The 26482-nt window shown below is 30.1% G+C and overlaps 1 protein-coding gene across 2 annotated transcripts in view; it reads right to left on the bottom strand.

Moving 5' to 3' along the window:
* The window catches only part of LOC118190454 (aldehyde dehydrogenase 1A1-like), a 48346-nt gene extending 22196 nt beyond the window's left edge, over nucleotides 1–26150 (bottom strand). Inside the window, exons 1-12 of one of the 2 annotated variants that reach the window (XM_035361161.2) lie at nucleotides 25993–26149; nucleotides 22785–22889; nucleotides 17315–17455; nucleotides 16826–16952; nucleotides 11134–11195; nucleotides 9939–10181; nucleotides 7270–7372; nucleotides 6565–6749; nucleotides 4873–5195; nucleotides 4579–4653; nucleotides 3480–3519; nucleotides 2189–2309 (exon numbers count right to left, since the gene is read on the bottom strand). In XM_035361161.2, the coding sequence (XP_035217052.1) occupies nucleotides 2277–2309; nucleotides 3480–3519; nucleotides 4579–4653; nucleotides 4873–5195; nucleotides 6565–6749; nucleotides 7270–7372; nucleotides 9939–10181; nucleotides 11134–11195; nucleotides 16826–16952; nucleotides 17315–17455; nucleotides 22785–22889; nucleotides 25993–26037 (1482 nt within the window). In that variant the 5' untranslated portion in view covers nucleotides 26038–26149 and the 3' untranslated portion in view covers nucleotides 2189–2276. Of the gene's footprint in view, nucleotides 1–2188; nucleotides 2310–3479; nucleotides 3520–4578; nucleotides 4654–4872; nucleotides 5196–6564; nucleotides 6750–7269; nucleotides 7373–9938; nucleotides 10182–11133; nucleotides 11196–16825; nucleotides 16953–17314; nucleotides 17456–22784; nucleotides 22890–25992 lie in introns of those variants that run through there. The other variant, XM_035361160.2, reaches the window with a different exon arrangement.
* Nucleotides 26151–26482: the final 332 nt, after the last annotated feature.

The raw sequence follows: 26482 nt of genomic DNA, 5'->3' as shown, positions 1-26482 counted from the left end.
GAATTAATTTCCAAAAGTTCAACATACAGAATATAAAACCATACATGTTCAGGTTGCAAAATGTTTAAACTGTTAGTTTTTATTCCATTCATATAAAATGAAACAAATGAAGACGAGATGCTGTTTTCTACACAGTTTACTACTACTTCAAAACAATTCTTGTAATGACAGAAATCTCCGAATTCTTTTACAAATATAAACTCTCACGGCAAAAGCTGATAGATGTATGCACGGATGGCATTCCATCAATGCTTAGGTTTCGCTTTTGATTCATACAGATGGTCAGAGAAAAAAATCCCAAAGTTACAGCTATTCACTGTGTTATACACCATCAAGCTTTGGCAGCTAAGATACTTCCAAACAAACTTAACGATGTCTTCAAATTATGCATCAAAACTGTCAATCATGTTAAAAAGAATGCTTTAAGTACTCGACTTTTTATGGCCCTTTGTGAAGATTTGGGAACAGAACATAAAATACTATTAATTCATACGAAAGTGCGCTGGCTCTCAAAACGAAATATGTTAGCAAGATTATTTGAACTTCCGAGATGAAAATTTTTGGAAATTCAAAATGAAACCTAATTCTATGTGCAATTCTGAAAGCCAAGTGCTCAAGATGTATTGACTTATCTATCGGATATTTTTAGATTATTTTAACTCATTGAGCTTGAAATTGCAAGGTGAAGATAGAAAGAAAATTTGTTACCGGGATGCCAAATCACAACATATACTGATAAGTTGCAACTGTGGGAACCTAAAATTTAAGCCTGCAATTATTCCTGCTTTCCGAAATTATCAAGAATCCTGGAAGGAAAGCGCTTTAAGGAATTTTTTAAGTACAAGGATACTAAAAATATCAAAATTTGCAGCAGCTCACTGATGAAGTCAAACTTACTTCCCTAACTCGTTTGATAAAAATATTTATAGAATGGCAACGGATTCTTTTCACGTTGACATATATGCACTACCAGAAACATTACAAGAGCAAGCTTTAGAAATTAAAACTGATTCTGCAGTCACATATGATTTTATGAGAAGATGGATAAGCCATTGTTTTGGGTAAAATACCATATATGCTTGTGTAGTGTCCGCACCCCAAATTTACAGATAAAATTTATGTGAAAAAAAGTTACCTGCACAATGTCCGCAACCCAAAAACTAAAGAATTTACTTTAATTTTTTACATCACCTTTTCCTTTTTAAAGAATTTACTTTAATTTTTTACATCACCTTTTCCTTTTAGTCAATAACATCAGTCAATAAACATCTTTAAAGGAAGAATATGCATTTGTTTTGTCTTTGGTTGGTGTCAGGATAGAAAGCAGAGACTTTCCTTGCATTCTGGTGCAGCTGTTATTCATTCATAACATTGGCGCCAGTAATCCATTCGGCAGACATGATAATAAATGAAGGCAGTTCAAACAGGTTTTCACCACACTAGCTTCCAGAAAATACTGTTTTGTAATGAAATTACATCCTTCCTCCTTAGAGCATTTGCATATTTCAAGCTTTCTTTTTTCATTTATAGTATCATTTGGAATTTGTGGTAGTTAGGAAGTAGCGCACTTGTAATGGGAGAATACAACAGCTATACAGCAGCTTTTAAACTTAAAGTTGTAGAATTTGTGGAGTAAAATGGAAAAAGAGCAGCAGCAAGAGTATATAAGGTGGACAAAAAGTGTGTGAGCAATTGGAGCAAACAGCGTGATCAACTGGAGGCAACAAATAAAACAAGACATGCATTAATAATTTGTGACAGTACCTAACTGTGAAATTGTTCATTTGGAAGAAAAAAAATATTTAGTTTCCTCAATTTTTGTGATGAATTATTTAGCACCAAAAATTCTCCTTCACAACACCAGGCATTTTTTTTTTTTTTTTTTTTTTTTTTTTGTTCCCCTTTTAGTTAGAGGCACAGAAAGGATAAACATAATCTTTTAATATTATTTTTCTTAGCATTTGTGTATTTACAGATATGTTCTGATGCTAGTACAAAATGCTAGTGATCAGTGTGCAAAATCATGACAAGTAAGTAAATAATATTTAAACTGTGAATGGTTAATTATTTTTGAAAATCAAAATACTAAAGATTCAATTCTTAAAGATACAATTAGAAGTTTTTTTGGAAAATTATTTATCACTTTCATTTAAGAGTTATTTCAAAATAAAGTACGAAAGAAAATAAATCACTGCTAGAAAAATATTTATTTATTTCAACAACACATACTTTTTAAGAGTTCGCATACATTGAAATATTTTTGCTCCAAAATGCATTTAAGAATTTTTTTGTGGTATCTTTATGGTTACCTAGGGGAAAAAATTATTACTCTTAGCAAACTTTAAATTTGATCAGCTAAATCTGAATATTGCATGCAAATCTAAAAGTAACTACTGTTCTTTTTTTATAGAACACATATTTTACAGAACTAAAAGAATCATATGAAACATGCATTAAAAAAATGTTCAGTTTATCCATTAAAATAACATAGTCAAAAACTCAATTAAAATATTTTAGTATAGAAATTAAAATTAGGCAGATTATCATACATTGTTACCCATTTGTTTCCAGGTGTGCAAGTAATCAGTATATAGTCAAGAAAACAATAACAATTCAGTGGAATTATTTTAGAATGCATAATTATTTTCTCTGCAAATGGCACTTCTTAAAATAATATAAAAGAAGTTCTTAATTTCAACACAGAATTCTCATTATAAAAAACTTTAAAGAAAGCAATAACCATTATTTTACAGCCAGAATTTGCACATCAGTGACAGTTATAGTGCATTGAAAAAGTAATTTAAGTTTTTTATTGTTTAATTCCATGAACAATTATGTTTTTTATAACTTTTCATACAATGTTAGACAATATTTTCACATATTTTGTACTATTGTGTTAATACAGTACAAAGTCTGTAATCTGAACGTACATTATCCGGAATGATCTATAATCCGGACCTCAAAGGCACAAAATTTTTTTTTGTATACTTTACGCATGCGCGTTTAATGTTATGCATGTGCATTTAATGTTCACACATGCGCATTTAGCACAAAAAATGAAGCAACTTAAACAACTTACATTGAAAGAAATGTTGAACATTACTTCATTGAAATGAAATAAACAAATAAATATTAAGCTTTTTTTTTTCTTTTGTAAATTTTGATACCCTTTAGATCATAATTGCTCTTTATTTCATAAATTATGGTTTCATATTTTTAATTGTATAATTTCTGCATGCCATCTTACCAGATTTAAATTGATAATCTATAATCTGGAAAAACCCTTAATCCAGAATTCTCGAAGTCTTGATAAGTCCGGATTATGGACTTTGTACTGTATAATGTATATTATACTAAATTAGTGAAGAGTGAAGTATTTGAATCATTCTGCTAAATCAACTTTTGGATAACTTTACTTTTGGATTATTAAAATAATAATAATTTATTAAAGTTAATAGCTATAAAAATACTATACTTACAGTCTTAATCTCACAGTACTCATGCAAGGCATCTGTGCCACTAAAAGAAAAAAATTGAAAACAATGAGTAAAAAAAACTATGCTTAGGCAATTATAAAACAATATTTTCTTCCAATGACATAACATAGTGAAATCAAAATATTTCAAATTCAGTATAGCGATTTAAAGTTTGGTTCATGATGGCAACTGTAAAAATAGTAAATTTATGGGAACAACTCCTTATTTTTAATATAATTTATTTATATTTAATACAGGTTTTTTTAAGTATGTAAATTACTTAGTTTTTACAATAAGAAATTTATTATGTCTTTTATAATACTAACAACTAAAACATTTATGCCCTAAGAAAGAAAAATTACAGTTAAAACATAGTTATGAAAGAGTGCTAAAATATTCAAGAAAACCAGAGAAATTTCAATTATTCTGTCCACTTGACACCGAGAACAGAATCTAGGGTAAATTCCTAGCTGTTTGATGCTTTAAGCATTCAGGCAATGGCGAATTCATTACATTTGGATGAAGAAGGAAGAGGTTCCATCATTTTAATCTTAAGGCTTATATATTAGCCTGATTGTTTTTAATGGATTTATGTGGTAAATAATTTACAGCAAACTTAATCCAAAAAGCAAAGCCGGACTGACTATTATAACAGAATTGAGAAAGACTAACAAATTGACCTCTAAACACAAAACAATACCATCATGAGTAACATAAAATGGAACCAAATTGAGAAATTCTGACTTCATAATCAAAACCAAAAAAGTCACAAGAATAATTAAAATCTGTTCCTATCAAGTGCAGTGATCTTCATCACTGACTTCACCTGCAGTGATCCTAAACACTGACTTTAACTGCAATGATCTTAGCAAACATTGCAATTAAATTTCAGCACAGTCTTCAGTGGAATTTTTTTGCAAACATAAGATTTTTTTTCTTAATTTGTAGCTAATATGAAAAATAATACCTGAAAACTAACTAAAATTTTTACATCAAAGAAAAATTATATAGATTAAAAATACAAGAAATGGCATGCACTTCTCTGATTCATCAGAATATTTTCACATGTTAAGATATATCATAGTCGCATGTTTTTACTTACAATTCACGACCTTGGCCAGACATTTTGAATCCTCCAAAAGGTGTCTGTACTGAACCAGCGAAGAAGCAGTTGATCCTATTTAACAATAAAATGAAGAATGATCATTTAAGTAGACAATGAAAAAATACCTTTCATTTTTTTATAATTGAAAAGTTGATATTTATTCAGTCCTTTTATTAAAATAAACTTTAATCACTGCATTTTAAATTAAAATTGTAAATTGAATTATCACATCACTAATTTTAATTATATCTTTAGTATGTTCATTTAAAAACTGAATTTTTTAATACATACCAAATTGTGCCAGCTCTAACTGCTTGAGAATATAAGATTGCTTTATTTATGTCCTTTGTTAAAATTCCAGCAGCTAAACCATATTCTGTAGCATTTGATCTTTCAATTGCTTCATCAAGAGTTTTAAACTTCAAAATCTGCATAACAGGTCCAAAGATTTCTTCTTTTGCAATTCTCATGTTATCTTTCACATTTGAAAAAACAGTAGGCTGCACAAAATAACCTTTATTTCCAAGACGAGCACCACCACATTCCAGTTTTGCTCCTTCTTTTTTCCCCGATTCAATTAAATCCAAAATTTTGTTGAATTGTTCATCATCAATCTGTTAATGGTAAAAGTAAAATTTATTCGAACATGCATTTTTAGTGCCTTTACCCATTTTATTGTGTATGCAATTTAAAACTAATTATATATGGACAAACATATATGGAAACAATCATATTTTTTCATTAATTTTTCTATATAACTATGCATTAAACATTCCATAAATCATCAAAACCATAGATGAAATTACTGATGTCCAATGCCTTAAGCTATTCAGCCATCTTCTCGGATAGGTAAATGACATATAACTTAGCACAATGCAACTAATTCAGAATAGCAAAACTAAATAACATATGTAATATTTAAGTTCCTATGATTCACGTTGCAAAAAATTTGATTATAGATACTTATGTATGTATACATACGAGAGACACATACAAGAGAGATCAATAATTGAAAATGTTTAATAATGTCGCCTAAACTCTACACAATTAAAGCAAATAATGCATCTTGCCACATTTTGTAGATTTATGTTCTATTTTATTCTAGTCTCAAAGCAAAATATTAACTTTAATTTGCAATTGTCTCTCTTAACTCTCCATTTTAACGTGGCTATTTCTGCTGTCAGACTCACTTGCTGCCTCATCTATCATTGAATATATTTAAAATTGTACTCAGTGCTGATCTAGTTCTTCAAGAACAAGTGCTTATTGTGTCAGTTTATCTTTGTTGGCTTATAAAAATGATTGGCTAATGAGAAGATAAAAAGAAATGTCAGTTTGGACATGACTGCAAGTTTCTTCTTTATGCATCTATCTACCTTCAGTATTCAAAGCATTATGAATTCCCTTGCATATTTTCTCCCTTTTAATGCCAGGTTCTGAAAACTTTTTAAATATTTGTGCAATTTTCCTTTTACTCAATATGTGCAGAGAATGGGCTGCCCTAAATTTCAAAATGGATTTGTCCATGTTGACATTGTTTTCTTTTTACTAACAAAAACCCTCACAAGCAAGGTCACGCCTGTTGAATTCTATGTTAACCTAATACAAGAACTGACCAATCACAAAGAAGCAAACATGAACTGACATTCAGTCTATGATTTTACTGCTGTCTCAAATTATTTATGGATGATTTGAGGTGTAAGGAGTAGTAGAGACAAGAGTAAGAACAGGCGAGATTTAATTTACGAGGAAGTAGAAATGAAAATATCCTTTCAGATAATATAATACCTACTATTCATTTGTTACATTCTTACTGTAACCTTGTCCTTTGGAAATAAAATTATCTGCATAATTTTATCCTCGATTTTTAGATGATAAAAATAGTAAAAAAGGGGGAGAAATATACAAAGAAATATGGTACATAATTTAAACACAAAAATTTATTTTGCAAAATATTCTAATGTTCTTTAAAAGCAATCATACCTGAGGTCCTTGCGTAGTTTTTTCATCAAAAGGATCACCTACAACACGTTTCTGTGCCAGTGCTACACTTTTAGCAACAAAGGCATCATATATGTCTTCATGAACCAAAGTTCGAGAGCCAGCACAACAGCACTCTCCTTGATTGAAGAATAAAGCATCATGAGCTATTTGAACAGCCTCATCCACTGTAATATAATAACAGTAATGTATTACAAATATAAATTCTACTTACATATAATAAAGTATTACCAAAGGAATTACATAAATACAAATCAAAGACAAAAACATAAAAATAAACAGATAATGATTATTTTTTTAATTACTGTCATTTGCAATAATCAGTATTTGGAAATAGATATTATGATTCATTAAATTACTTTTCATCATTTAGAAATTCATTTATTTCAAGAATAAAGCACTTTTAATATACTATTTTGAATCATTTCTCAATTTTCTCTATACTGCTCATATTCATATACAGAATTAGTGCATGATACCATGATATTAATCTTAAATGTATTTTAATAGATGGAAAATATTATATGAAAAAATAAATAACATAAAGCAGAAAGGACCAAAACCAGAATTTTAGTCTTATAACTGTTTTTATGTCAGAATATCCTAGCACTGACCAAAGCAAATTGGATATTCATTATTATATTTTATAATTATTTTTCTTAAATATTATATGGAAATGCTACTTACAGTCTACATCAGAGCATATAACTAAAGGACTCTTGCCCCCCATTTCTAATGTTACTCTTTTTGTGTTGCTTTGACCAGCAGCTTGTTGGATAAGTTTTCCAACCTAGAAAAAATATTTAAAATTCTTATTTTGTTGGATGTAAATTAACATTATTTGTTATAATTCATTAACAAATATTTTAATTATTTTTGTGATGAAAATTACTTTTCTAAACCTAAAAGGACTCTTAGTCTTGAAATATGATTCTGCATTGATTCACTTTTAATATCATCCTCTGTAAATGTGTTACAGTCAAAAGTCGTTAATCCGGACTCGTCGGGACTTCGGCGATTCCGGATTATCGATTTTTCCGGATTATAGATCATCAGTTTAAATCTGGTAAGATGGCATACAAAAATTACAAAATTAAAAATATGAAACCGTAATTTATGAAGTAAAGAACAATTATGATCTAAAGGGTATCAAAATTTACAAAAAGAAAAAACTTAATATTTATTTGTTTACTTTATTAAACATTTCCTTCAATGTAAGTTGCTTCGTTTCATGTGATAATACTTTCTCTTTAATTCTATTAAACAGACATAATTTCTTGTTTAGTTACAAAGTTCCGCTGTTCAAGTCCTATAATTGCTGTGTTGAGAATACCGACTAATTTGTCAATCGAAATGTTTTCAATAACCTCTGGGTCACTTTCTTCACTGTCCGAAGCGAATTATAATGACGAGGAACTTGATTTAAATCACATCAAAGACAGAGTACATCGAGATGAAATACTAAACTTAGTACGGAATTATAATCCAAATAAAATAAAAACATCTGCTCTGAAGATAAGGATAGTGTTGACAGATCAACTTCCAATCCCCATGTGAAATTGATAAACAGATTTCGGATTTCAAAACATACTTCCGCTTTGTAGATACAAATTACATATTAGTAAATATATATTGGAAATTCTATTTGACATAATATTTCTAATCTATCATAACCTAATAATGACGTTTCTGCCCCCCCCCTCTGCCGCAGAGCAGCGTGAAATTGATAAACAGATTTCGGATTTCAAAACATACTTTTGCTTTGTAGTAAATATATATCGGAAATTCTATTTGACATAATCGAAAGTTCAAGCTTACTTTTATAAAACTGCTCTAACAGTCTGCAAAAAATAATAAGCCGGATCCAATTCGAAGATTAAGGAACAACGCAATCTGCAACATTAACTGAATTAGATAACTTTAGCTTAGCGTATGACTCCGTTACACATTAAACGTGCATGCGCACAAACATATTCGCAGCCATAAGGGTCTTACGCGCTCTCGTAAATGCCTGTGCGCATGCGTGAACGCGACGCATGCGCAAAAAGTTTGTAGCTTTGAGGTCCGGATTATAGATCATTCCGGATTATGGGTGTCCGAATTAACGACTTTTGACTGTATTTACCTTTCCATTCGAGTCTGTTGCCATTTGGCAAAATATAAGATATCTTTCGAATTCTATCTGTAGCAACTAAGCTATTTAGGAGCAATAGATGCAGCTGTTAAGAATATTATTTTTTAACTTTTTAATCTGATTGATTTAAATTAAATGCTTTATCTGATTGATTTTAATGCTTTTAATTAATGATATACCTAATTAAAAACATACATTTTTAACAAATTAAATTTGGTTATATGTTTTTTCACTTTTCAAATATACAGAAGATATATAATGTTCCCAGTTAGTCTAAGTGTATATAAATCTTCGGCCACTTCTATTAATAATCTTTACTGATAAACCATGTCAAACTTTAAAACAGCCCTTTGGGAGTATCATTAAAATCCGAACCCTCCTAGATCTTTTTTTCACTTTTCATTTTGGATCTTTTCCACCAGAAGACAACATTTCCCACATAATTTTCCTCCGGAAAGATATATGTGCCAATTTTATACTTCTAGAGAGAAGACATACTTTCAGCATCAGTTGATTTTGGCTGTGGTAAAACTTTTATACACATAGGAATGTATCTCTTAAATTAGTTATTTCAATAAATAAAGAACAAAATAGAATAATGTACCTGTTTATTGACAATACATTGAAAACAAGAATACCGCTTTTGCATATAGCAAGATTTCTGGAGAACATATTTAATTTAATGACAGCTAATGAGCAACACTTGTGCATTGTAGCACTAGATTTTCAATCAATGAAAGACTCAATTGATGAAAAAACAACAATAAATGTAATGAATATGTTAAATTTCACAAAAAGAAATGATACACTAAAAAAAAGAAGAAAGAATGAAATGGTGACATGTTTCAGTGCAGCGACAATGCATCATGTCACACCCAATTCCTTCCTCCAACTATCTCCTCTATCACTGACCTCTGTCAATGACCTCCGCCCATTTTTGTCTTTTTTGTGTTCTCAAAGCTAACCTTCCACCAGTTGACTCTGACCACGGAGAGGAAAATTCTGAAAGGCTGCATGAGGTCAATACAAACTCTTCAGCAGGAAAACAAAATGAGGACTGCCAAAGCTCTTTACCTAAGCACTGTCTTAGTATTTATCATTCTGTAGAAAATTGTTTGGCATATGTTGTTTTAAAACAGATGATTCTTAATTTCAACTGATATAAAGTTGTGAGGTGAAAGAAATATAATATATAGTAACAATTTAAAACAAAATAATTTACCTCAGTTGAACCAGTGAAGGATACTTTATCAACTTCATGATGGGCAGTCAGAGCACCACCTGCAGTTGGACCATATCCTGGAACAATATTTATAACTCCAGGGGGAAATCCAGCTTCTTTTACTAAACTTGCCATATATAGAGCTGTCAAAGGTGTCTGTTCAGCAGGTTTCAAAATGACTGTATTGCCAGCAGCAATAGCAGGACCAACCTTGTTGCTGACAAGGAGTACAGGAAAGTTCCACTACAGGGACATGAAGAAATATTTTGTTATTTTCCTTCACAGTTATAAGGAATAAAATATTTAAATTCAGAAACTTCTTGTAAATGATGAAACACTGTTTATATATGATTTAAATACTATTTATAGAAAACTGCTTTACACTGTTCATGAATCAATCTTACATCTTTATTGAACTGGCTTTACATTCCTTATTAAATTGATTTTACACATTTAATTAAATTGATTTTACGCTTTCTGCACAAAGATGTATGTTTTAACAATGTGAAACAAAAAAAGTATTTCAGAAAATTAAATAATGTATTAAATTTATATGGTGTGTTGGACAAATAGATTTAAAAAGTAATGTTATACCTTTTTAAATTTTTTTTATTTGTAAATATTTTTATAACTCAACAAAAATATCATCTAAACTGCATTAGCCCAAAATAAGATTTAATATATTTGTTTTCTTAAAATGGCCCCTAAAAACCATACACACCTTGTATGTGTAGCATAAGATTTTAAAAAAAAGTGTAAAATATATCTACACTTGAACTTCAAATTTGGTGTTAAAAGAAAACATATTCACATGGTCTTACCTCAAGGTATGATATTTAGGTACATTAATAAGCTCAAATACCTAAGGCACTTTTTTTAAAATAACTTTTTTCCATTATAAAATACTTTTAAAAATCTAGATCTGATATGTGGGGCTGTTTCATATCTGGGCTAATTATAATTATAAAAATATAGATTAGAGATTAAAATATTATCTTCCAATCTAAATCAAGGGATAAAATGTAATTTGTAAATAATAATTTGTAAGATTAAATCAATTAAATTGGAGATTTTATCAATTTTATATTCATTTGCCATTCATAGAACATGAACATTGGACATCTGAATTTGCAGATATAACTTTCGACACCTCACACAGAATTATATAAAAAGAATGAAAATGAAAGAAACTTACTGGAATAATTAGTCCACATACGCCAACAGGTTCTAAGCGAGTGTAAGAGAAGGTGCTCCCATCTGCAATTTTAAACAGAGTGTTTTATTTCATAAATTAACATTGAGACATTTGAATAAATTTTAAAAAGTTTATATTTATACAAGTTAATCACAAAGAGCCTTGCTCAAATGTTAACAAGTATTGAAAATAAAATTACAGAACTTCTTATACTTTAAGATGCAAATATTGGATGGATATTGATAAATTATGAACTATATGGACCTCAATTAAAATACACAGAATTTAAAACCTGCAAATAAAAAAGCCATGAAACTAACTCAAACTTTTAGGGACTAACATGACAGCCCATAAGAATGTGTAGCTTTAATGCTGAATTCATTATAATAACTTCAGGTTTCTTTGTTTCCTATTTTTCAGTATATAAATTAAAAATTTCAAGGTGTTATTCAAGAGTAAAACTATTTTATTTCAGAACAAAATTATTACTTTCATGAAAATATCAAAATGTAATTTTAACAAATATTAAGTTTTCATTGCATAGGAATTTTCAGTAATCTAATAATCCAGGGGCAGGAACTGCTGCTCATAATTTACAGAACATGAACTTTTAAAATCTGATTACCTGTTAATAAGCAATTTCATTAACTATGCTTCTTACAAAATTACCCAATAAAAGAATATTTGTTAAAAAAGCAATATACTAAAATTACAGCTTAAATTTAAGAGAAATTAAATTCTATATGCTACTCTTAAAAAATAGCGATTTTTTATACATGCATTCAAAAATATCTCTTTTGTTTTACATAAAAAACTCTCGATTTATCTTTAAAAATGACAGTTTAACTCAAATATCTGGTAGTAACGAAGTACCTTTAGTGCAGGTAGTAATCACCACCCAAATCAATGATTTTTCTGACGTTTTGGTTGTTTTTCAAAGCCTTCGGTCCAAATACTTGGTGGCCACTTTGCGCAGATGATATTTGCGGTGGTGGGAATATATACTAAAATATTTGATGTGCATATTTTGCATAATATATACACTAAAAATGTCTGATGTAGACACCACATGACTTTCTTGTATGCGTTATTAAATTTATATACTATGTTGTTTGCTGCATGCCATTTAAACTTATTTCCATGAATTTCATTAGAAGCATATTTCTCATGCAATCAATTTATTTCTCAATTCATGGCAAGGCAAAAATATATAAAAACTCAAAATATCTTCATTAAAAATTGTAAAGTACAGAAAAAACTAAAACAACAAATACAGTTAAGAAACAATTTTTACAATTAAAGTTTCTATGACAAAACAAGCAGTTCGACCAATGTGCAAGCAGACTAAATTTTCGGTGAACAAAACTGAATGTTAACTCTTGATCCCACTGGGCAAAACTATACTGAAGTTGGTGCACCAACTAACTGAAAGTCGCTAATAAACTAACAGTCTACTAAAAGTTTCAAATTTAAACAAAATGGTAGCCTTGTTAGGCCCTAACACCACTTTTTAATTGTTGATAAATCTATAACAACTGCATGCACAATAACTAAAGGCATAAAAACCTGAACTGGAACATAACAACAACATAATTCAACCACTATCAAAGCAAAAAAAAAAAAAAAAAAAAAAAAAAAAAAAAAAAAGCACAATTTATCAATATATAAGAATAAAAATACTAAGCTCACTGGGCCAAATAGCAGGGTGGGAAAATATATATAAAGAGAGATGTTTGGTGCAGCTGATTGCAACAGAAAAGGGAAGTGTACAACTGTATGTTATAGCAGTTCCATATATAAAATCTCAACATTCTACGGCTACTCATTTTTGAGTTATACGAGATACATACATTATGTATGTAAGTATAGACATCACGAAAAAAATCAGTTCTGAATCCATTTCACAATCCACAAAAAAGCTAAATAAACAATATCATTGATAATGGAGGAAAACATTGACAATCAATGTTTTCTAGGAAACAGAATGCCAAATGTTAGCTCAAAATTCTAAACTTCAAAGTCCATTTCAAATATTAAACTAGAGAATAAAAAATTAAAAGAGAATCCATCCACTCAATGAGCAACATAATACTATAAACTTTCAAAATATCTATCGCTGTTGCGAATAAAATTTTAAAAAAAAAAAAAATCTGAAATGTTTCAGATTTTAAATTACGTCCAAAGGGGCGTTTTTTAACATTTTGTGTGTTACCTTTCTTTATTAAATATCATGTTCCTCGCACTTAAACCATAAGATCCAGTGCAACAGCAATATTGCAAAATAGTTTTAAAACGAGCATATCTTTAGAATTTCCGATACAGAGACTCACGCGCTGGAGATAAAAATGTTTTTTCTGCACAACGTTGCCATTGCTCGCTTTGAAATCCTTGAGTTTGTTAATCAAAAATTCGTCAAAGTTTTAAAAAATAGGAAATCGATCATAAAACAAATTTCAAATTTCAAATTTGGTCTTCCACATGCTCATATTCGTTGGAGGATTACGTTATTCAAAATTCTATGACTCTATGTACCGTTGTTTTATCACAATACGAGAAATATACATACATTTATGCAGATTTTTCATTATTTAATTTCTTCAAATATAATGCAGGACTCTAACATTTTGTGGCAACAGTTTGAAAAGTGAACCGACATTTATGAGTCCGACGCAAAATGCCAAAACGAAACTAATAGTCCTTCGGGATTCAAATCCCTTTGGACTAATAATGATTTAATTTTTTTAAAAAATTACCATGTTTGTTATCTTTTGAGACATTAAGCAAAGCAAAAGATTACATGTATAATTTTTTACCATAATCATACTTTATATTAAAAATGGAAATTTATTATAATTATAGATACATTACAGCAAACCATGGCAATAATTATAATTATAGATACATTATAGCAAACCATGGCAATTATTATAATTATAGATACATTATAGCAAACCATGGCAATTATTATAATTATAGATACATTATAGCAAACCATGGCAATTATTATAATTATAGATACATTATAGCAAACCATGGCAATTATTATAATTATTGATACATTATAGCAAACCATGGCAATTATTATAATTATTGATACATTATAGCAAACCATGGCAATTATTATAATTATAGATACATTATAGCAAACCATGGCAATCTATGACCCATGGGTCACCGAGTGACACATTTTATAACTTAAAAGTACCCATTTGAGTTCTGAAAATAAAGTATAATATGTAAAAATAAATTATAAAACATTAATATGAAATAAGCACTTGAAGAACACACTAAAAAATTATAATACAGTCAAAAGTCGTTAATTCGGACACCCATAATCCGGACCTCAAAGCTAAAAACTTTCTGCGCATGCGCCGCGTTTACATATGCGCACATGTGTTTACGCGTGCGTATAAGAACTTTACGAATGCGCATATGCGTGTGCGGAAGCGCAGAATATGTTTTCGCATGCACATTTTATGTATAACGGACAGTATAAGCTAAAATTATCTACTTCAGTTAATGATGATGATTGCGTTTTTCCTTAATCTTTGAAATGGACCCGGCTTATTATTTTTTGCAGACTGTAAGAGCAATTTTGTAAAAGTAAACTTGAACTCTCGATTATGTCAAATAGAATTTCCGATGCTGGAGCTTCCAAAGGATCTACAAAACGAAAGTATGTTTCGATGTCCATCAAACAAAAAGTGGAATTGCTGCAAAAAATGGATAAAGACATGAAGAAGGTGACAGAGAGGTTAGTGAAAACGAAAAAATTTTGATTGACAAGTTAGTCGGTATTCTCGGCACAGCAATTACGGGACTTGAACAGCGGAACTTTGTAACTGAACAAGAAATTACGTTTGTTTATATAGAATTAAAGAGAAAGTATTAGCACATAAAACAAAGCAACTTAAACAACTTACATTGAAAGAAATGTTTAATAAAGTAAACAAATAAATATTAAGCTTTTTTTTTTTTTTTTTTTGTAAATTTTGATACTTTTTAGATCATAATTGTTCTTTATTTCATAAATTACGGTTTCATATTTTTAATTTTAGAATTTTTGCATGCCATCTTAGGAGATTTAAACTGATGATCTGTAATCCAGAAAAATCGATAATCCGGAATCGCCGATGTCCCGACAAGTCCGGATTAACGACTTTTGACTGTAATAACAATGACATTTTTGTTTTCTGCAACGAACATGCATTTTTATTTCTTAAAAATAAAAACTGTAACATAATTTAAAGAATTCGATAAATTTAACAATGCCAATCCACAATCCATAATTCCAAAAAACTGGTTTTTCTGTTTTTTCCATGTTCAGTTCAACTTATAAATACAAGCAAATATTTCCACACATGAAATTTATTTTAAGTAAGAACAGCAGCAGCTTTACTACTAAAAATTCAGATGCTTGTATTCATCTTAAGATGACTAACTAAAAGCCAAACTTCACGGAGCGATTGATATCGCTGAGAAAAATAAAGTTTATTCAGTTATGTTTGTCTTTATAATAGTAGTTAGAATTACAATTTTAATTTTCATGCTTAAATTTTAAGAGGTATTGTAATTATTTTGTCAAACTTTTCTTATTTTTCACCAAAAAAAGACATCTAAAATGGAAATACCAATGGAAATACCACTGACTCAAAATGTCTTCTTAATACACACATTTTAGTTGATTTTGACCTCAGCCAAAAAGGGTTGCTGATGCATTATAGGTTTGAATGACTGTAATACAAAGTGGTCAATTTAATATCATAAAGCTGAAGAAATAGACTTGATTTTTAAGACTCTAAAGAAAAGTTTTAATAAATGGAGTATGATCACAATTGGCTTTCCACATACAGCAGAATTAAAATTAAGAATAGTCAAAGGGAATGTATATACCAACTTTGCAGATTATCAAAGCAATGTTGAACTTTTAAAAAAGAAATCCCATTTCTTTTATCTGCATTATGTAAAAGAAGTTGAACTCCATCAGGACAATGCTCTGAGTTACATGTCAAAATCTTGAACCATATTTCTAGAAAAAATGAAAAAGTCACATGTATCCTTTCCAAACATTTGTATGTCTGACATAAAGTGATTCCAGAAAAAGCTATGCCACTGATGGCCTGTACTGTTTACAGACTGTTAAAGAGAATACTTTCTATCCAAAGATAATTGGCAGACTATCGAAAGCAGCACAAGAGGAGTAGGACAAATTCCCACAATAAAATTTAAAAATGTACTCTGTAAAAGAAATCAGCATGTAGTTCAATGATTATAAATGGTTATATGACAAGATGTTAAAAAATAAGAATATTTTAACGTTTTACAACAACATCAAAATCATTCAAAAAGTGTATAAACACTATCTGAAATCTAGCATCACAGGAAAAAAGGCTAAAAATTTTTCATAATCCCAAATAAAATTACTACAAGATTTTTCATGTATTCAAAATATCCTAAAACTCTGTTAATATTTGTAAAATAAGAATATTTTATTCTTTTGCAACATCAAAATCATTCAGAAAGTGTATAAATACCATCTGTAATTTAGCAGAACTCCACATTTGTACTTATTCTTTAAGCGACAAAACTTCAGCTTCTAGTGGAATATAATAATGGAATCCTAGTGGAAATAATTTTCATGGTAGTAAACTTTATTATGAAATTAAACAGTTCCTAATTTGATAAAACTTACCAGCAGGTATAGTTTTTCCATGAATTTTATCTGCACAACCAGCATAATATCTAAATGTTCTGATAGCAAATATTAAATCTCCATACGAATCTTTGAAAGGTTTCCCATTTTCTAAAGTTTGGAGATTCTAGAATAGAAAGATATCTAATAAATTAAAACAAATTAAATATTATACATACAACTTTACTTCGTTTTTTAGTATCTTATTCTCATAGTACCTTTTCATCTTTGATGTAATATATTTTTATTGATAAGAGAAAATCTTTATATTCATACTATATATATCTTGCAATATCATTATATTGATAAGAATAAAAAAGATTTAAATGATATTAAATCTATTTTTATATTTAAAAAAAAATGGTGAAAAATATTTAACATATTTTTAAACATTATACGAGAAAATATCATACACAATTTGGAAGTAATTTGGCTTTGAATGGTTATGCAGTCAACCATTTCAAGTTTTCAAAATTCAAAGAAACTTACTGCTAAGTATTCCATGTCTCGTTCCAGAAGATCAGCAAATCTGTTTAAGAGACGGCCTCTTTCAGAGGCATCCATTGTACGCCATGGAGAACCAATCTGAAATGCATTTTTAGCTGCTTGGACAGCTTTTTGAACGTCAACCTAGTTAAGAAAATATATGAAATACAATTTTTCTGTATAAGTCAAAAGCATATCATTCTCAGACTGCATTATCAGTTAACAAGTAAATTAAGTTAATAACATTTTTTAAAAAGTGCTTTTTTTAAATTTTGAATGGATTACAAAAGATCAAAATATTAGTAAGAAAAGCTATTTAAATGAAAATAAATCTGATTCAGAAACTGCTTTCTAGTTAAACAGCAGTTTTTATTCAGCGTTATTCAAGTTGAAAGCAATAAATGTTATTTATTTACAATATGTTGCTTATTTATAATGCATAACGATTTCTTGCTCAGTTATTTTCTCTCCAATTCATAACTTGTCCTCCTTTTGCCAGACTCGACGTCTGGGCAAAAGGAAGCAACTCAACGTGGCATGGACTCAACAAGTCGGAAGTCCCCTGCAGGAATATTGAGCCATGCTGCCACTATAGACGTCCATAATTGTGAGAGTGTTGATGGTGCAGGGTTTTGGGCATGAACTGACCTTTCGATGATGTCCCATAAATGTTCGATGGGATTCATGTTGGGCGATCTAGGTGGCCAGATCATTCGCTGGAATTGTCCAGAATGTTCTTCTAACCAATCGCAAACAATAGTGGCCCGGTGACATGGCACATTGTCATCCATAAAAATCCCATCGTTGTTTGAGTACGTGAAGTCCATGAATGGCTGTAAGTGATCTCCAAGTAGCTGAAGGTATCCATTTCCAGTCAATGATCGGTTCAGTTGCACCAGAGGACCAAGTCCATGCCATGTAAAAACAGCCCAGACCATTATGGAACCACCACTAGCTTGAACAGTGCCTTGTTGACAACTTGGGTCCATGGCTTCGTGGGGTCTGCATCACACTCGAACCCTACCATCAGCTCTTACTAACTGAAATCGTGACTCATCTGACCAAGCCATGGTTTTCCATTCGTTTAGGAACCAACCGATATGCTCACGAGACCACGAGAGTCGCTGCAGGCGATGTCGTGCTGTCAGTAAAGGCACTTGAGTCGGTCTTCTGCTGGCATAGCCCAAGGAAGACAAATTTCGCCGCACTGTCCTATCGGAAACGTCCCTCGTACGTCCCACATTGATTTCTGTGGTTATTTGACGCAGTGTTGCTTGTCTGTTAACATTGACAACTCTACGCAGACGTCGCTGGTCTCGGTCGTTAAGTGCAGGTGGTCGGCCACTGCGCTGTCCATGGTGGGATGTTATGCCTGAAATTAGATACTCTCGGCACACTCTTGACACTGTGGATCTCGGAATGTTGAATTCCCTAACGATATCCGAAATGAAATGACCCATGCATCTAGCTCCAACTACCATTCCGCGTTCAAAGTCTAATTCTCGCCGTGCGGCCATAATCACGTCAAAGCCTCTTCACATGAATAACTTAAACACAAATGAAAGCCCTGCCAAAGCACTTCACATTTATACATTTTCTACGCCATACTACTGCCATCTGTATATTTGCATATTGTTATCCTATGACTTTTGTCACTTCAGTGTAAATATGAGAGCATAATTAATTATAAACTTAATTTACACAAATTTAGAGGATAAATTATAATTAAAAAGTCAATAATCCTACTTTTTTCCTTTCAGGGGAAAAGGGAAATTTACTTAAGCAAAGGCTAATTGTTAAGGAATTTATTGAATTAAAAAACATTTAATCGGCAATTATACTCAACATTTTAAATTCAAAACTGACTGTAAGATCAACTTTTTCACTTTATCTGGTATGTTACAAGAAACAGAATGAATACATTAATATTTTGGGGTAATAAATTACCAAAAAAGAAAAGAGTCGGCTGTGAACAATCAAAACGTAAAAGGTTCAAATTAGGACTTGTATACTATAGATGAACACGGCAGGTAGATTCAAATATATTGAAAATAAGCAATAAGCAACTGCAAGTGTAAGTAAAAATCGCAATACGTAAGAGAAAGAATATACGTATTATATATAAGTGTATATGTAAAGTGTTTTTTTCTCCAAACTATCAGTCACTGCGCCTCAGCTCGGCTATTGGCGAAATGAATACATAGTCTAGTTTATATTAATAGCCGCAAGATGTCAATTGTCTTCTGTTTCACATAGCAACTATCACATGTTTAAAATGTCTACTCCGCAGCAGAAATCATTTTGTGTTCTCGAGTTTGCAAAGTGCAATTCCGTGATTACAGTGCAAAGATATTTCCAACTCAGGTACCAAAGTGATCTTCCAAATGAGCGGAACATTCGCAGATGGTATCGAAAGTTTGTACAGTCAAAAGTCGTTAATTCCGACACCCATAATCCGGACCTCAAAGCTACAAACTTTCTGCGCATGCGTCGCGTTCACGCATGCGCACAGGCGTTTAAGAGTGTGCATAAGACCTTTACGGCTGCGAATATGTTTGTGCACATGTGCGTTTAATGTGTAACAGAGGTATAAGTTAAGCTAAAATTATCTAATTCAGTTAATGTTGCACATTGCATTGTTCCTTAATCTTCGATTTGGATCCAGCTTATTATTTTTTGCAGACTGTTAGAGCAATTTTATAAAATTAAGCTTGAACTTTTGACTATGTCAAATAGAATTTCCGATATATATTTACTAATATATAATTTGTATCTACAAAGCGAAAGTATGTTTTGAAATCCGAAATCTGTTTATCAATTTCACGTGGCGGATTGGAAGTTGATCTGTCAGCACTATCCTTATCTTCAGGGCAGATGTTTTTATTTTATTTGGCTTATAATTCCTTACTAAGTGTAGTATTTCATGTCGATGTACTCCGTGTTTGATATGATTTAAATCAAGTTCCTCGTCATTATAATTTGCTTCCGATAGTGAAGAAAGTGACCCAGAGGTTATAGAAAACGAAAACATTTCGATTGACAAACTAGTCGGTATTCTCAACACAGCAATTATAGGACTTAAACAGCGGAACTTTGTAACTAAACAAGAAATTATGTCTGTTTAATAGAATTAAAGAGAAAGTATTATCACATGAAATGAAGCAACTTACATTGAAAGAAATGTTTAATAAAGTAAACAAATAAATATTAAGCTTTTTCTTTTTGTAAATTTTGATACCCTTTAGATCATAATTGTTCTTTATTTCATAAATTACGGTTTCATATTTTTAATTTTGCAATTTCTGCATGCCATCTTACCAGATTTAAACTGATGATCTATAATCCGGAAAATCGATAATCCGGAATCGCCGAAGTCTAGATTAACGACTTTTGACTGTATATACAGGATGTGTATGTAAAGGAAAGAGTCCTGGCAGCCCTCGTGTTCCCAATGAAAATGTTGCAGCTTCAGAATTCAAGAAGACGGGCCACCCCCCCCCCACTGGTGTCGCCAAGTGCGTGATTACCTGAATGAAATTACTGTGTTTATGATATAGTTATTCTCTTTTACAATAACAAAGACAAGCTAGCTAAAGTTCTTTGTTATCAATTCGAGACAGATCTTACTCTTTAATCTCTTTTCCATAGAAGGTCATACTTTATGCCAATATTCCAATAAATTTGTATACATAAATTGCATGGAATGAATCTTACTATACAACTATTGCATACTGTAAATCTTCTTCAATCTGTCTTTTTTTCATGCCAGATCTTTTCATTCTGTTAACCAAGATTTAGCTGCCTTTTATTCTTTTATGTTCTGTGAACTTTTTGTTTAGGTGAACTTTTAATCAGGAACTCAACTATTCAAAAGCAGTTGCAAATGACAGTTTCAGGATCTGACATTATTAAGCAAGCAATTAAAAATATTTCATTTCATTACAAGAAAGTAAACTTTTGATCTAAATGACACTTTCATTTTGAGTTAATTGCATTTCATTTTTTTTCTTTTGAACAGCTATAAAATGATACATGTTCTAAATAGGAAATTTTCATGTCTTTCTTTGCTAACAAAATTTGTGATTTGGTCCATCGAGACACTAATCTAGACATGAACCCTAGGGATTCAACTTCAAGTTTAAATTATATATGTAAAGCTTTCTTGCCAATATAGAACTTTATTGTACTCCTTCCCAGTATGGTTACGCTGGTCATATGAGATAGTACTGAAACTTTGAAGTGAATTTTGAAATGGTTTGAAAAAAAAAAAAAAAAAAGAGTTCATAAATCATGCACTGCATTCCACTACTGGTTGGAAAATAACTTCCTGTCCTCCTTCTGAAAAATTATTTAAAATACTTCTTCAGACAGACAGCTAAAATCTTTTCATATACAGTAAATTCTTTTCATTTTAATTAATGTTACAAATTTTAACTCTTATTGGTTTTTTGCCTTTATAGAACTTGATTGTTCAATTGTTTCTTATTAATTTTTCCTGTAAACAAATGATATTACATATTTAGTTTTCTATCACTTGATTAAAAGTTCCTTAAAAGCCGTCTTCGCACACTGGCATATGATTCAGGGATTTCGTTTTCTTATTCACAATTAAAGAAGAAAGAACAGCAGACCTTCAAAACAAGTAATCCAAATTTGTCTTGCATTATGTCAGTTCTCATGTTAGCAATTATCATGAGATATTGTTCCCTTTTGAACTTATATTCATGCTATCAGGAAAGTTTAAATATGGACTACATTAAAAGGATCAAAATTAACATGTTTAAAATTATGAATGACCTGATGCAAATTTAGTAATTTATGAAAATTGTAACTTAGGATGTACATGTATTGTCAAATGAATGTCCTATTTTTCAGTTGTCTTATAACCAAGGTTTTTCTTGTTTTATTTAGGTTTAATTCATGTTTCAACTTTTGCATATCATAAACTGTAAAACCTTTTAAGATAAATGAATGTATTAATCACTATAGCGTGATTATCTCAACTTTTAAAATCATACAGGAAGGAAACATTTCAAACAAATTCCAACTGAGGATTTGAATATACATATGCACAGTTTTTGATATGTGATAGAATAGGCAAGTTTTAATATGCCACACATGTTTGATGTGTGGATTCTCATACTTTTATTTAGTACATTAATTTTTTTCTTTGCAAAATAGTATTTATTCACTGGGTGCAAAAATGTAAATGTTGAGCATGCAGACTTTTGTCTCTTCTTATATATTTTTTTCCCCTTCTTAAAAACACACGTTTTTATATTTATTATAAATAAAACAATATTAATTAAGTTTAAGGGTATGCAATTTTAGTCATACAAAAAAAATCACAAATGAGTTGAAGACTTTTCGGGGAGGAAGAGTGCAGATAGTAAGATATTGTGTGTTACAGATAAGAAAAATTTATAAATCAAGAGATTTGACCTGAAATAAGACCAGTCTTTTATGTGCTTACCTTGTCACCTTCTTCTACCTCACAGATTTTTTCTGCAGTGGCAGGATTGATCACAGGAAATTTTTTACCACTTGCTGAAGTATGCCATTCATTGTTGACAAAAATCTAGATAGAAAAGCAGAAATAAATTTTTCAATTAGGAAAAAAAAATTCTTCAGTTAGTAAATTTACACGAATAACTTCAAGATAATTCTATTTCAGTTTCCATATGTCTTTCAATTATGTCCAATGTAAATAAATAATACTGCCAAGCAATGACAGTCAAAGGCATAATTGTACTAAAATTTCTTTTCCTTTATTAAGGTTTTCCTTAGCAGTTTTCTTCATACTGCCTTCTTTTCTATTTTTTTCTTTCTAGTCATTCTGATTTTTGAACTGTGAAATAAGGATTATCATCTATTAGTTTGTAATTCTGCAAATAAACCCAGTAAGTGAGAATATTCTCTATCCGACTGTATAGTTTCTTTATTTTTTATGAAGAATTTTGATTAATTTCCTTTGAATTATTTTTATAAGTAACTAATACTATGTTAAAAACTTGTATATGTAGTAGTTACTTTCATTTTATGAAAATTTATCTTGTTAACAATTCAGAACTCAAAAAACTTCTGTTTTAATAATAATAATTTTGTTTTCTGAGAGTGTGAATTAATCTCTTTATTGATAACTATAAGAAACACAATGATATTTCATTGTGAAAGGACTTAATTTTCATTCAGTATGTATAAATTTTTTTTTTTTTTTTAATTCTGCTAATTCTGGTAGAATTCCCCTCCCCCTTCCCTCCTGAAGAAGAGGAACTTTTGTCTGATTACTTTCAAAACTGATATATTGTTATTCAAAATCTACACCAAAATAAAGTTGCTATTTTACCCAATTTTAAATTTTACACTGGCATGTTTCTTTTCCAGTTTGACTTAAAATCAATTTGTATATATAAATTTAATTCACCAATTTGTGATTTTTTTTAAACATTTCTTACAGTAATGTATTAAGTTTTCCAGAAAATTAATATTAAAAGGAAAATGTTTTCATTTCCCTGTCATTATTTAAAATGTCTTTACCCTATGCTTTGCAATTTTTGAATCTATATTATTCTAAAATTGAGACAAGATGACAGATGTAGCAAAATACAGCTCCCAAATTACTCTTCAGCAAAGAGCAAAAAGGTAGTGTAATTATGTCAAAACTAATTTCATTCATGTAATCTTTCATTTTTCATAGTATTTTTATGGTGTACCCTTTTTTATGATTTCAAAATAATCATACATCTTTTTTTCTCTTTGAGTTCCATTTTACACTCCCTCACCCTACCCCCGATTTACAAAAAATATTTTGCTTTCACAAAGTTGGCAAACATTATATTCATAACATAGGTATCCACAGGGTGAGAACAGGATACTTGTCCCTCGTTCCCTGGAAATTATGTAAAAAATATGTTTGTGTAAGTACTTCATAAAAAAGGAAACTCAAATTGAAAATAGCTTTTATGCTTGCATCTTTTGATGGGAGATGAAAGAAAACCAAATGACTGGATAACAATAAAGCTTAAAGTAGAATATAATGTTTTTCATATTAATCATATGGTATTATGAAATGTGAGACTACCTTCTTCAGTTACAAAATGTACTCTTTGTATATTTTTACACACAACTTCCACATGCTTTGCATTGATATTATACAGTTTTCAATGCCAAATTAAAGCTTTTAGAAACGTAAGCACTTAAAGATTTTGATGCTGCCACATAAATTTAATCCTGTTTGCATTATTTCTCTGCTGGCTTTGGTTTACTGGCATCATACTTTCATGGCAAAATCAGCAACAGGAAATTTTTGTAGTGCCCTTTTCTTTAATGGGCACTAATTTCCTTTTCTATTTTGTTTAACGGCTAATCTAGCACTGACGGTTTTATAAAATCTTGCCAGAGAGAAGGTACTAACATTGATTTAATAATATCAATATGAATTTCCAGTACTTTTCAGCTCTCTGTTACATAATTAACTTACATAATTACATACAATTACTTAATTACAATCTGTTACTCAAGTTTTAATAACTTAAAAGACTGCTCAGTTTGTTTTTCAGTGAGTTGGTAAAGTAGTATGTAAGCATGAACTTCTCTTCTTGTGAATTATAAATTGCATTATCATTCTTGGTTCCATTCTCTCTCATTTTGGAAAATATATTACAATGTTATTAAAACATTTTAAATGCTTAAGATAGATTTTTTTAAAAAAATTATAAATGCTTTAATATTAGATAATTGGTAAGTTTTGCTTAAATTTTCATCTTATTATGATAATTACCCTTAAAAATAACAAATAAACAATACTTTCAATTTTAAAAATGAAATACAAAATAGTAAATAGCCCTTTTTGAGTTAAAATGGACTCACTAATTTAGAGTTAAGAACCAGCACAGAAGTTTTTCTTTCTTGTACAAATATTAATGCATTTATGTTCAAAATACAATTCAGATTTCTTACTTCAAGAAAAATAATTAATATCAAATAATAATTTATTCCCTTTCAAATCTCTGGGGATTTTAAAAAGCAGTAAGTTCTATAAGTTATTATTTAACTTCAATTAGTTAATATATAATTAAATACATGAAATTCAAACAAACTTTGCATTTACTTATTTTTATTTTAAAATCTATGCATTTAAATTGTACATTTGATATGATTAATGCACATTTGAATTAATTAATATGAAAAATATTGATTTTATCAGAAATATATTTTTGTTAATAATGGGCGGATAACACTTGTTAACTATCGGCAAAGGCAAGGTAACCGCATTCACATCATCAACTGAACTGAACTGAAATGAGTTGATATTCCGCTAAAAAAAAAAAATAACCGCCCCTTAAAGTGGAAACTCAGTTATATTCGCTAGACGCGCAACTTTGTAATTATTAAATATTTTTACTTACATACCTTCTGTCTTTAAATATTAAGGATTTTAATATATATAATAAATATTTTCCTACATATAGTTCATACGTTTGCACATAGAAACTATACATGAGAATAACATACCTATGTTTAAATACCTCGCTCAAATAGTACTAACAAATAGTACTAAACTTCCAATAGTAACTCGTCAAAATAGTACTAAACGGACATTTAAATTTTCACGTTACTTCATTTCTAGAATCAGCCTACAAAATATATTACTTTGATGATAATATTGATAATTTTCTTACCTTCGTATACTTGATTTCGACTTTTGGATTAGCTTTAGCTGACATTTTAATAATTAGATGAACTAAGAACCTCACGCTCCAGGTAGAAAGAAGCAGGAACTCGCTCTGTCACCGGCAATTTATATGCTCCACCATCGACTCGTTTTGGAACACATCCTGACCTTCAATATTTTCTTTTTTTCCTTCGCCACGAGATTGGCGATGCCACTAAAATCAGCGGGGGTAGTCGCCATGCGGAATTCTTTTGCGATAACAGAAAACTAAAGTGGTATATTAGATTAAAAATCTAATATATAAGAAAAAGAAAGAAATAAAAGATGCACGTGGACAACGCATACTTATCTAAAAAAAAAAAAAAAAAAAAAAAAAAAAGGGAGGGAGAAAAGAAGGAGAGTTAGATAATTGTTACTGTATATTGTCCAAATAGGGCCGGCGTTAAGTATTTCGCCAATCGGAATCTATGCTGGCCCTCAATTCTTCTATTTTTCTC

This window comes from Stegodyphus dumicola, chromosome 5 (assembly GCF_044657685.1).
Source record: "Stegodyphus dumicola isolate Sdum_Otavi_A_Nest chromosome 5, ASM4465768v1".
In the NCBI taxonomy this organism is placed as follows: domain Eukaryota; kingdom Metazoa; phylum Arthropoda; class Arachnida; order Araneae; family Eresidae; genus Stegodyphus; species Stegodyphus dumicola.
Note: the sequence above shows the minus strand (reverse complement) of the source record. Positions and strands in the feature narration are given on the sequence as shown.